Source organism: Chenopodium album, chromosome 1, assembly GCF_948465745.1.
Source record: "Chenopodium album chromosome 1, dcCheAlbu1.1, whole genome shotgun sequence".
NCBI lineage: Eukaryota > Viridiplantae > Streptophyta > Magnoliopsida > Caryophyllales > Amaranthaceae > Chenopodium > Chenopodium album.
The window spans coordinates 615,180-629,061 of NC_137834.1; the positions used below are offsets into that span (position 1 = coordinate 615,180).

At 33.5% G+C, this 13,882-nt stretch overlaps 1 protein-coding gene across 1 annotated transcript; it reads right to left on the minus strand.

Annotated features, from left to right (window-relative positions):
* Nucleotides 1-5,832: 5,832 nt before the first annotated feature.
* LOC145602554 (protein argonaute 7-like) lies at nucleotides 5,833-9,948 on the minus strand. Its single transcript, XM_081659028.1, has 3 exons — nucleotides 9,255-9,948; nucleotides 7,633-8,857; nucleotides 5,833-7,527 (listed from the first exon to the last, which is right to left on the minus strand). Exons 1-3 carry the CDS (start codon nucleotides 9,697-9,699, stop codon nucleotides 6,072-6,074), a joined length of 3,126 nt encoding a protein of 1,041 aa, XP_081515154.1. The 5' UTR covers nucleotides 9,700-9,948; the 3' UTR covers nucleotides 5,833-6,071.
* Nucleotides 9,949-13,882: the final 3,934 nt, after the last annotated feature.

A 13,882-nucleotide genomic window follows, 5' to 3' on the forward strand; every position in this document is an offset into this window, starting at 1 on the left:
GCCAAAATTTGCTGGATGATAGAAGAGGAGAGGAGATAAGAAACATCATCAAGGTACCACTTACCGTTCCTTATGATATTATCAACTCTCCAATGGGCTTTCCTTTATGGAACAGAAGAGTTGGGTAAACAAAAGCAGAGAGGGCCATCCCCCACCCAATGATCATACCATAGAGAAGTGGAGCTTCCATCCCCTATTCTAACTATGACTCCATTCTTAAGTAATTCCCGTCCCTTAAGAATATCTCTCCAAATGGCAGAGTTATTAGGAGTAGAATTACAGTGCCAGAAACTATCTCTTCTAAAATATTTATCTTTCATGATTTTTACCCAAAGCTTGTTAGGGTATGTGACTATGGTCCAACCCAATTTTGCCATGAAACAAATGTTCCAATCTCTGAGGTTTCTGACTCCCAACCCTCCTAGACCAATAGGGTTTTGAACTTTTGACCAACCCAATCTAAAGGTGTAGTGAGTTTTATCTACCCTATTCCACAAGAATTTCTTACATTTTTTTCAAGGGTATTAATGATGGAAATGGGCAACATGTTGGTTTGCATGGCATGCAAGGGGAAGGAGTTCAACACTGACTTAATTATAGTAGTTCTACCAGCCATATTCAGAAGCTTAGCCTGCCACCCTTTGATTCTATTTGATGTTTTATTAATCAGATCCCAATAATCACTTGCTTTTAATTTGTTAGCATTAATCTCAACCCCTAAGTACTTCCCAAAAGAGATGCTAGATTTGAAACCAGCTATAAGAGTTAGCTGATGTCTGACTGTGTGATCCATTTTGGGAGGATAGATGATACTAGACTTAAGCTCACTAACTTTTAAACCTGACTCAGCCCCAAACCTGGCAAGGGTATCAAGGTTAGCATTAAGGTTTGTAAGGTTAGCTGTTCCAAATAGGAAAACATCATCTGCATAGAAAAGATGGGATAAGGGAAAATCCTATCCCTTGTCCCTTGATTTGTAGTTTTGTACCAACTACATACGATATATTGCATTCTTTGAAGAACATTTCAAAAAACATGATTCATATTTTTATTGACACGGGGTACATGAGGACTAGCATAAGGGTGTACGGAGTAGTTCTTTATGATATCGACAGTTGGCGACGACCCTGGTGGTTGTATGTCCGGTTAAGAGAAGTATCTCGAGTATGGTGGGGGTGTCGCTTCATTTATTGGTGAAAAGTCGTATTAATATAGTCTAAATAGAGTTATTGAGTACTTATTAGAATCATCTTAATGTATATTTATAAAAAAAAACATAAACTATTTATAAACTATACATTTTGATTATAAAATATGTGAATCAAAGTAAAGTATTAACGAAGTGTTTTAAAATAAAGGGAGTAAGATACAAGAAAAACATGATTTTTCTACCCCTTAGGTTGAGTTTATTGGCGAGTCTCGAGTTGAGTCTTGACTCTTACTCAATACAAGACTATTTTTTTTTTTTTGCAATAAAGGGGTGTCAATTTGGATGATCGGATCGAGTATGATATGGTCGGGTCGGGTCGAGTCAATTTTAAAGTTTAGTCATACAAAATTGTTATGTCCACGTGAGTCTAAATCTGAATTGGATATTTTTCGGATCGGGTCGGGTGTGCTTTTGACACCTCTAACTATAGGTAGTTTTGAGATGAGGTTTAAGACTCAACAAAATTTACAAAAAACAATCTGATTTTTTTGTTGGCCAATAAGGAGCTGTCAACTCATCTGCTCAAAAAAGTTGATTTTTCTAAAAGAAATAAATAGTACGAGTAGTTTATTTTTTTTTTTATTTTTTTTTTTTTGAGGAAAAATAAAATAGTACTCCGTAGTATATAAATAGTGACTTTGAGTGAGTTTTGAGATAATGTATTAAGAATAGAAAAAATCTAATATGAGTCTAGTAATAATTAAAATATAATTTAATGTTATTAAAAAAAGGTGACGTGGTAAAGTCTAAATTACAAGTTTAGGTACAGAAATATACATACCGTATTTGCTCCAATGCTATTTTAAAATTGTTTAGTGGAGTATGAAATAGGTGAAATAGGCGTAAAAGTAGCAGTTGAATAGTAACGAAAACAGAGGAAAAGAATTGAAAATGTGGGGACACAAGCACATAACAACAAGTCTACACAAGAGAAGACCTAAAAGAAGTAGACAAAGCCATTTCATTTTCAGGCTGCAGAAAAGTTATTTGATCTTATTTGCAGATTTGCTGCATGCAAATTAAACTACTCGTACACCATTTATGTGGGGAACATAAACCAAAGGGTGTAAATACAAATAGGTTTCTACGCAAATTGACATTTCAAAGAGTTTCCTTTTTTTTTGGTTAAAACAGAGTTTAATTGATACTCGTACATTGCTTTCCATTTCCTTCTCGTTCCCCAATTTTACTGTCTGCCTAGTCTGTCCGTGCTACTTACATTTCTATGGTCAAGTCGGTAATCGGTATAGGTATAATATTCTTTCCATGTTACACGATCTTTAATTTCGACTGTGCTTAATTTTTTCAACAAGATATACGGTAAAATATTAGAATTTCTCATACAGTATTAAAAAGACTTAGGGTCTGTTCTTTTATGTTGAAACAGTTCAGTTCAGTTCAGCTCCTAATTTTCTTCTCTTATAAAATATTCATTTCAGTTCAGTTCAGTTCAGTTCAGCTCAGTTCAGTTCAGTTCAGTTCAGTTCAGTCAATGAAAACAGGCCCTTAGTTGAAATTTCTCTTTCATTATTGAAAAGACTTAATTAGAACTTGGAATATCTTATGTTAAATTGATATAGCATCTAATTTTCTCTATCATTAGTATTTTTTTGAGTTAGATTAATCTTAAAATGCCCCTTATAAATATTTCAACTTGTAATTTCTTTTATTGATACTTGAAAACATCCAATTTCTTTCGCTTCTTCTTTCCTTAGATGGGAAATTGCTAGGGTTCTCCAAGCAAGAGTCAAGCTTCACCACTAAATGGTGAATCGTTGATGAAGTGTATCAAAATGGGCAAGTTCTTCCTATTTTAGATGTAACTGTATTTAGTTTTCAAGAACTTAAATATGGTATTGAAATTTTCAAATGTGATAATTTATTGGAAGGAGGTTTAGGTTGAGTGGGTACACAAATTACATAGAAATGTAGTGAAGAATCATCAATCTCAAATATTGCAAGTATGTAGCGAGGGGATTCGACCTTACAAGGTGAATTTTTCACCAATTATACCAGTATATATTGACACCAAATACATGAATTGACTATAGAGTAATTTTTCTACCAATTTTAAAGTAAAGCAAATTAGTGACAATGAAAAAAACAACGGCTATTTCACCAAATGCCACTGACAAATTTAAAAATTCACCAAATGCCATCGAACTTTTCAGAATTCACCAAATGCCACTCAGTTTTTAAATAATTCACCGAGTGCCATTAATGGCTAACGGCCGTTAACTCCGTTAGTCATTAGGGTCTAATCATGACACATGTCATGATATGATTAGTGTATTTATTTTAATTCTTAAAAATTAAAAGAAAATAAAAAAATTAAATTAAAAAACAAAAAAAAAAACCTCCAAAATTTCCCAGCCAACTTCCCACCACCGCCAAACCCTAGCCCCTCCCCTTTTTTCGTCGGAAAACAGCCGGCCACCCCCTTAACCACCAAAAAACGGTCGATTGGCCCTTAAGCACTCCACCTGACCCACCGCCGACCCCCAAAACCACCCACACAACCTGCCCCGACCCCAAATGCCACCAACATAAACTTTGATTTAAACACCCATCGTTTTCCAACCACCGCGCAAAACCACTCCTCCTATCCTCCACCCTTGAAACGATGAAATCGGCCATAGAAATCGACCATTGTAGATTTCCATGGTTAATTTTGGTCGTTTGAAGGTGAAGGGTTTCCGCAGTGGGGTTCTATTTTGGATTTCTGGGTTTCCATGGTCGGTTGTGGTGGCTATGTGATGCGTCATGTTGGTGCGTGAGGTGGTTGCGGGGGTTGGGGTGGGCATGAGCACAAGGTCGTCGGGTAAACGGAGTTTTGTGGGTCAGTGTGTGGGTGCTGGAGTTTTTGGGCATTGCGTGAGATGGTTGCGGTGGTTGGGGTGGTTTTTCGGGGGATTAAGAGGAGTCGACGGTTTTGATGGGGTCAAGGGGTTCCAGCGGGACGTCATGGGTTTCGGCGGGTTTCGACGGAAGGTTAGAGGGTTCCGACAGGAGGTCAAGGAGTTCCGGCGGTTGGCTTTGGGCCGTCGGTTGGCTTGGACAGGTGGTTACGGTGGTGGGGTTGGGTTGGGTTAGGATTTAGAGTTTTTTTTTAAATTTTATTTTATTTATAATTTTTAAACCAATAGTCGATTGTCATATGTCATGATTAAGCCTCCGTTAGTCATTAATGACACTCGGTGAATTATTTAAAAACCGGGTGGCATTTGGTGAATACTGAAAAGTCCGATGACATTTGGTGAATTTTTAAATTTGTCAGTGGCATTTGGTGAAATTTCCGAAAAAACAAACTATGAAACTCTTTTGAAAGAGATGAAGAATGGAGTATAGTTATTTTCTCTTAAAGAAAAAACTAAGAAAGGATTAGGTTTGTTTTTCCTTTCTACCCTAAAGTCAAATATCATTTTATTGTCGATTTCCAAAGATTATTAACTTGCACCTATAACATGAATGTTGATTATTTTGTACTTTTTATTTTTTTTATAATAGTAATGTTTGAAATTTTATACGGTAGTATTCATACATGCATCTTTGATCATCTTTTGTGATTAATAATCATAGAAAAAGAGATATGGAGTAGATTTTTCTTAAAACATACGGAGTATTATCATTAATATATATTTTTTTTACTCCGTAACATTTACTAAAATACTCCACTTAAGATAATAAATTTATTGAAGTACAACTATAACTTTTTATAAATTTTGTTGTATTAAAGTAAAAAAAAAAAACAGAGAACACAAGGGCAAAACAAAATTGGAATAGGGACAGTGGGCATACAAATTACAGAATGAATTGGCAGTGTCTTTTCTATTCAATTCTGCAAACAATATTTGTTGTTACTTGCAGATTTTAGAACTACAGCATTTATGTGGGGAAGCCTAAAGGTTTTACCAAGTACTACTAGTCTACTAGTACTACACATTTTATATTTTACGCAATTTGACAACTCAAGAAATTCACAGATATTTACACATTTTAAAAACCTGTAATAGATTATTAGCTTTTTACTGCCTTATTAATTCCTAGTTTGTACTCCTAGTAGTCTTTACACTTTTCCATACAATTGTTAGCCTTCTTTTGCTTTACGTTGTAACTCCATGAATAACTCCATTCTACACCTACTTCCTCTAAAAAAACCACAATAAACTCTACTTGTACATTACCGTTCTCTCTAATTTTGCACCGTTTTCCTTTTTGGACTGTCTCAAGGGTCTGTTCTCTTGAGCTTAATTTCAGTTCAGTTCCTATTTTTTTTCTTCTCAATAAACAATTCAGTTCAGCTCACTCCAGTAAATCAGAACAGACCCTAACTTTCTCATACAGTCATACCTTTTGTGTAGGATAGCAAGAGGTAAAACCAGTAACATAACAAATACAAGACCTTACATTCTTTCCTTTAACCAACTTTTAAAATGATTAAAAAAACGCATTTGAGACAACCCTAGTGGTACAAACTTATAAATGAAGTACATGAATCCATATTCCCTTGCTAATATCTTAGTTGATGAAGTATTAGTAGTATTCAAGATTTAGGATACCATTTTATCGTACAAATATTAAGCATTGCGGAATATTACATACAAATACAAAAAAAAGACGAGTTCCTTGAAATGATGATTTTATGTTTATATACAATGTCCCTTACAGCTTACAAGCATACCCATTAGCAAGCCATGATAGATTATAATATGTTTACATAGATTGATACAAATGACTTTCACTAAGATACTGAGCTAAATCAGCACGGCACACACTAATCTATTTGGCTGTTATCCATAATCTACAAGCTAAACTAGCTCATGTTAATTTCATCACATAGAAACATCAAGAACTTAGTCAGTCAGCAATAGAACATAGACCTCTTTACATTTTCGCTAATCTTAGGTAGAGGAGTTGCCTTTGGAGGACCAACCCGAGACATCGTAGAAGCTACACCCTTAATGGAACCCATGGATTCTGACCTTTCAAGGTACAATCTGCCCCTGTACGCAGCAAGATGAGCATAATAAGCCGGGGGTACAATGGATATTGGCTTTGTACACCTTACGAATGTGAAGCATAAGCTATAAACCAACTTCTGAAACTCATCAGAAGTGAACTTGCTTTCATCCCACAGAACATGGTAGTGTGCTGGCCGGCTTGTTCCCTTTGCTCCCCAATGACTGCATAGATAGAAGTCGAATTCCCTTGGGTGAGTGATCACTGAGTCTACGACAGTCCCAGGAGGGACATTTTCATCACAAAAATGTAAACAATTTGGATCACTTTCATCAGGGAACAGTCTTGTATGGTGCCGCTTCTGTACCACTGCAAACGTGATTAATGGTTTATAATCAGGGAATTTATCACATCCCGCTCTTATTGATTGCAATTCCTCTTTTAGGACTTTATAGAACTGAGTCTCACTAACTCCATCTCGAAAGAATATTATTCTTCTAGGAAGACTCTTCACCTCTTGTCGAAATTCAACAAGTATTTCACTTACCATTTCTCCAAGGTCTTCAATGATCTCTTGGCGGTGTGTTTGTGACCTCATTCTGGACACATACCTGTTTGCCGAAGGCCAGTTTGTGCTGCCAACAACAGCCACAACACTTGGACTACAGTCATCAAGAGGGTGAGGATGAGTGACATCGGCTCCCATAAAGATTATTGGCTCGTCTTGTGTAAGAAGCCGAGGGATTTGAGAGGGCAATGAGTTGAATAGTGCAACAGTGGATCCACCAACTTTGGCATTGATCTTTAGAGCCATGTTTGTCAAGAATTGGGAATTCAATTTACCAAGGTTTGAGTATAAGCAACATTGGCTTACAACTCCAACTCGGGTTTCAGCAATCCTTTTTAAATCTGCATACCCTTTATGTTTCTTCTCCATTAAGCACAGAAGGAGCTGGAGATTGTTTGATGTTGCCCTTTGGATTTTGCTTAGTTTGCTTTCTAAGAGAGTGACATTGTTTAGGACATGGATGGGCTCGAATTGTGGGGTGATGGCAGTGGATCTGTTAAGGAGAATGCCCATTTGTTCACACTTCAAGCATAACTGGCTTATAAATTTAGGGACATAAGATTTCTGATCAGGGGTTCCGCCAAAGCTCATCAACGCCCACCTATCAATTCGTGTCCCTTCAACTACATGCCCGCCCAAAAGGCTCCATTGACGATCAATGCAAGAAGGAAGTACATCACTTACTAATCCTCCATTTCCGAGCTTCAACTTTGGAGGCCTAAGAACTCTACCATTCAATCTTGTCATTTCTTTCGAGATTTGTAGATTAAATTCTTCTGCTTTGCCACCACTACAAGGGACAACAAAAAACAGAATGTCATCATACATAGCTTGTGAAAGGAAATTGGAGATTAGCTACAACACCTTCAACTGATAACGACTTAATAAGTATTACCTTCTTGGTCCAACCGGTCCATTGACCACTCCATTGATAATAGCTCTTCGTTCTCTTGGTTTTTGACTTCCCATCTTCATTATTTTAACAGTTTGATCATCTGAGAGCTTACCGAGAAACTTTTGCCCCTCACAAATCATGCAAAGCTCCATCGGAAGGTAGCATGGTTTTCTCCTACTGATCTGTAAACAAGGGAGATTCCTGTATTGAATATCATACTCATAATGATCCTTAAAGTAATCTACAAGCTTCAATCTACTGCCATCTCGGTCTTCAAACCAGAGCTTTTCAGTAACTTCTTCAGTCAAGCTATGAAACCGATATTTCTGAACAGCATCTCTATGAGAAACAAAGACTCTCAAGTTCTTCAACTCCTTCTCAACTTCCTTCCTCTCCTTTGTTGTCAAACTCCTCTCCTTCCTCTCAGGTAAATCGTGCAAAAACTTAAGCCGTTTTTGCAAAAACTCTAAGACTCCAATACTCTCATGAAACGCAGTCACTGAAAGATCTACATTCAAAGCAAGTCCTTGTTGGGTTGGCCTAAGACTTTGGAAAAACCCTCTTAATCCAACAGCTCCTCCTCCAATGTCCCTACTCCCTCCCATTGAAACCGAATACATTGATCTTCCTAAACCGATACATTTCTCATTCGGACATTCCCTCAATACAACATCCAAAGCATGAAGATACTCCTGAGGAAGTGGCACCCAATTATCTCCCTCATTGCTCAAGTATTTCTTCAAGTCATTTCCATCTAATTTAGATACAAGATTAATGTTGACTCTAAACAACTTAACCTTTTGCTCAACTCCTTCCTTAGCATTGCCTTCTAAACACGACTTACTATTAACAACAACAGGGAGATTAACAAAGAACTCGAGCCTATTGCTTTGAAACTCAACAGGACTATACAAATTCTTTCTACCATCAAAAGCAGGAGATGCCTCACAAAGCACACCTGAATTATCTTCAACAAGTTTCTTCTTAATAGCGCGAGCTACTTCCTTAGGAGGATTAGGACATATTTCAACATTGTAATGAAAAATCTGTTGGCACGAGTCGAATTTAACACGAAAATGGTTAGCAAGAAGAGATATAACTTGTCCTTCCACTCCACCATTGTCTGGTCTCTTTGCAGCTACTAATGGTTGTGTTGTAGTTTCAACAACATTACACTTCTTCTTAATGTTAAGTGAATTCAGTTGCTGCCCCAGTTGTTCATCAGCTGTTTTGTTAACCCATTTACATTATTAGCTTTTGCTAAAATAAACACTATTACTTAAAACACTCATTAATGAAAAAATAAAGCAATATAAGATAAACAATACAAGACTAATCCATTCAAAGGCACTCTCTTTGTCTAAAAATTATATTGTCGCGGAAATTACACTATCAACGTCACAATTAATTATATATACGAACTGAATAACATTCTTTTTTCAAACAATAACCCCACAAAAAGAAAATGAGGAAAGAGTGACATTTCCGCCATATCCATATACAATCATTTAAATATCTTCAAAAAGTAATGCATCTTTTTTCCATTGCATAAAATAATACAAGTAGTATTAATAATAACAATAACAAAATAAATAAAAATCAAAGCAAAAAAAATTGTTTACCTTGTGAAAGAGGTGAAGGTGGGATTAATGAATGATTATGAGAGGAAGTAGCAGATTTATGGGGTTTAACAGAAGGTTTAGGAAAATGGGTTTTAGGCCTAAATTTGTGGTTTTGTTGAAATAGTAATATTGGGGGTAAAGGAAGGAGACCTTTATAATTCTGCTGCTGCTGCTGTTGCTGAAGTTGATGTTGCTGCTGTTGTTGTTGTTGTTGTTGCTGAAAGTTTTGATCAAAAAACCCAATTAATCTGTTATAAGTGTTAAAATGGTGCAAATGTAACAGATTATTATGATAATAATTATAGTTATTATTATAATAAGGATTAACAATGGCATGATGATTATGATATTGATGATTATTATTATGATGATGATGATGGGTGTTTCTTCTTCTGTTTTGAGGAGTTAAACTTGTTGTTTGGTTGGAATTTTTTGTTTCTTCCATAACCAATTTGAAAGAAAAAAAAAAATATTGAGTTTAAAGATTTTATTGTGGAAAAAAAAAAAGATGGGTTTTTTATAAATAAAAAAAAAAGGGTGTTTTTATGAACTGTGAAACTGAAGTTATTGAAGAGAGAGAGAGAGAGAAAGTGACTGGTCTTTGGAGTTTAAGGGAGGTGAAGTTCTTTGTGTCTAATGTTGAAAGTGAATATGATGAGAGTGTGGGGGAAAGAGGAAAAGAAAAGAGGGAGAATATGAGGTAAACCTTGAAAAGGGGAGAAAATAGGTCAATGTGCCCTTATTTGTGGAGGTATGCTATTTGGTTTGTATGGGAATGTGCTGATTTATTCTGTAGCACTGTTTTTGTTGCCCTTCCTGCATTTTTTTTCCCTTCTTTTGCCTCCGTTTTGTATTTTACTCTCTCCGTTCCTAAATAATTGATATACTTGATTTAATTTTTTTCTTAACTTTGTCCGTCTTTTTTTTAGGCTACTCCGTCTTATATAAAATAGAATGTCAATAGGTATGTTGTTGGATTGATCTTAATGCACATTATTAGAATATAAAGTTTTACTCACATTTTATTTTATATAATAGGAATAAAAAATGGTCAATTTTTTTTAAAAAAAGTCAAATATATTGTGTCAATTATTGATAAACGAATAGAATATATAGTTAGTGCAAAAAGTATACATAAAACAATTAAGCAAACGGAGTAACACAAAGTAGACAATATTTGAAAGAACAACTAGAAAGAGAAATAGTATGGAGTACAATAATATTTAAAAGATGGAGGAATAAAAAATTTTACCTCTTAAAAAGCACAAATCAGTATCACACCAATATAATGTCTAGTGTCTACTACAAGTCTACAAAGTATAACTAAAATTAGGCAAACATTGAATGGGGTAACAATGGTGCAGGTACTTTTAATTTACCAAGAAGAATAAAAATAAAAGAAATTAAGTGACCTTGGTGAATGATGAAGGGACTTTGTTTACAGTAGGAACATCATTGTTTTGTAAATATTTGTGTTGTACACCCAATAATTGATAAAATTCATGAAAAAGGGTAATACAACAGAGAAATTTGTGAATCTATTGAAATTATCTAGGATAACCATGATTAACATATTCATGGTCGGATTTTGAAACATCCACTTGTTAGCTTGTGACTAGATATTTTATTAATACACTAGAATTTAACAATCCTTCAACTTTTTTATTGAAGGATTTTTTATTTTAACACTTGACTAAAGATTAATTCAATCCAATCTAATTTAAATACGGACGGAATATTATTATTATTATTAGTAGTAGTAGTAGACTAGTAATGATGTATTAGTAATATAGTATGCTATGATGATGATAATGATGAATTAATAAATTAATAATAATTTAAGTGATATAGTAAAAGTAGTAGTATCAATTCAACTTACTCCGTAGTTTAGATCAATTCAGTTTTTTTCCAGATTAATTCAATCCAAAAGAATGGGGCCTAAGAAGTGTCTTCAATACATTAAGGGGTTGTTTGGTTACACAAAGAAAATGGAGGAAGTCAAAAATCATGGGAATTTGAAAATGGGTGAGTTGTTTGGTTGACACTAAAAAGTGAAAATGAGGGAATTGCAAATTCATGGGAATTGTGACTTCCCACAAAACATGGGAAGTTGATTACCCAACCCCCCCTAGGTAAGTCAAAATTCCCATGATTTGCAACTTCCTTCATGTCAACCAAACAATTTTAAGCAATTCCCATGAATTTGATGTAGGAAATTAATTCCCATGAAATACAAATTCCTATGGAAAGTAAATTCCCATAGCAACCAAACGACACCTAAACATATCTATAGAGGTTGTAATAATGACCTACTATATGTGTTAAACATAACAAAGATATAGATACATAAAATAGATACATAAATTTATTTATTTATTTATTTATTGAGAACAATTTATTTCTATGACAAATTATTAATAGCATGCAATATGTGACTTTATTTGTAACATAGCTCACTATGTGAGATATAAAAGTGAACAAAAAATAAGAGTTCATTACTGCATAGTTTTATTTATTTATTTATTTATTTTTAGTGTCTCAAGTTGACTCTTATACTATTCACACACACTACTTTGACCAATATTTGTACTTTATACATAAAAATAAACGAAGTCATGTAATTACTTGTTAGAATCGCCTCAATTTTAATTTGAACATTAACATTTTATATATAATTTATATTCATTATCACCACTCGAACTTCTGCACTAGCAAATGTATTTGTCAAATATGGATACTTGAAATTAACAACGATACTTCATAGTTTAGAATCTTTAGATATTCTAACAAGCTAAACATATCACGAAATAAAGGGATGAATGAAACTGGAAACATATATTTTATGGCTAACCATACCGAGTGGTCGTGGTTACTTATGTAGGAGTTACTTGGTCAATTAAGAGTTACTCGGTCAATAAAGAATTACTTGATTAGGATTTACCTGTTTAGTGTTATGGTGTGTGTCAGCCAACCACAAAACTAATCGCGTCGAAAACGCTGTGAACTAGAAAATTGAAAATTTCATATCCAAAGCTAGGTCTAATCAAGAATGAGAATGTTCTATTCTCATAAAATATGAGGTCATAGTTTGGATAACATGACATACACTACTATATATACCATTCATCAATAACTAGATTTACTGAGACAAGAATATGGTTGTAATAATTATTAAATGGATTATTCACTTTATACACCATTTTCTTTTATTTGAAAAAAAAAAAAAAAATTTAAGTACCAACAATTCCATAAAGTGTTAATTTAATAACTTTTTAGTGCAGAAAGTGTTGATTAATACAAAATATAATAATTAGCCAGCATAAATTTCCCAAAGATAGATGACAATATCGTCCATATGTCCATATTATATGTATCTTATAGTTCTTTACACCTTTATTTTCAGCCCCAAATTTGCATCATCTTTTATAAACATCCATATTTGAGGGGGCCATTTATCCACTTGATCAAAGGTTGGTAGGTCAAAAGAGGTTGTTTCTTTTTTAAACAAAAATCTTAGCTATTTATATTTTAAGAAAAAAAATATACTATTAACCGTTATTAAAATGTAGTCAAAAGACAATATCATTTGTATAGTATACATTTGACTAAGAATCTATGGGTTGGGCCACAAAATTTTTATTGTCTTTTTTTAATTAACAAAGGTATATTTGTTTGTTTGTTTCATTTATTTTTCTAACTTATTTTACGGAGTATTTTATTTTTAAAAAAAAAAATAAATTTATATAATTGTATATAAAATAAAATAAGTTTAAATAATATAAAATAAAAAAAAATTCAATCACAATAAAATAAAATAAAACAAGTTTATACAAATTATGATGAAATAAAATGATTTCAGACAAAATTAAATGAAACAAACGGAGTCAAAATCCTTGATATTAATGTGATTTTCAATTTTAATTTTTTTTTTTTCAAAGTAATTGGGAATTTGGGATGAGTGAGTTTGGGTTGAGTATATTTTAGAATTTAGACTGCATTGGTTAGAAACTCAAAATTCATGTCTCCAATGAACCCAACTCCAAGCTAATGGATCTTAGATGTTCCTTTTATATAACTCATAGTTTTCATTAGGACATACTAATCATTTAACACTGATCAATGTGTGATTTTATTGTATGTAACTTCCTAATTAAATTAATGCACAAGCTCAAAAATTATATTGTAATCACTTTTATTAAGGACATAATATAATTTGTTTGAATCACGATTTCGTGATTTCTTTAGGAAAGTGAATAAGATTGCCGATTACAAAATCATCATACCTCACCCTCTCAAGTTTTAGGTAACATTAAAAATTATTTTTTTTTAACGGAAACATAAAACATATAATATTTTATTTTTATTATTGAAACGTGAAAACATATTTAATGTAAATGTAAAAATAAAAATGAATGGTTAATAAAAAAATAATAATATATGAAGTACTTTTTAATCTCTTAGAAGTCGCATCATGCAAGATTTTGCCTTCTTTAAGATTAACCTTTATACTAGCCAAATTTGTTTATTTAAAATAAATGTCATTTGACTTCATTTTTGAGCTTGTGGTTCTTTACAGGAGATCCTGTGGTTTTCTCTTTTCAAAGCTCAAAGTAAATGTTATTAATGCC

What these genes read in the sequence shown, in the direction of transcription:
- LOC145602554 (XM_081659028.1), bottom strand. Translation starts at nt 9,699, where the DNA reads ATGGAAGAAACAAAAAATTCCAACCAAACAACAAGTTTAACTCCTCAA. An exon ending in ACCTTCACCTCTTTCACAAG is followed by an intron (nt 8,858 to 9,254) that starts GTAAACAATTTT and finishes TTAACAAAACAG; the next exon opens with CTGATGAACAACTGGGGCAG. An exon ending in GGACCGGTTGGACCAAGAAG is followed by an intron (nt 7,528 to 7,632) that starts GTAATACTTATT and finishes TGTCCCTTGTAG; the next exon opens with TGGTGGCAAAGCAGAAGAAT.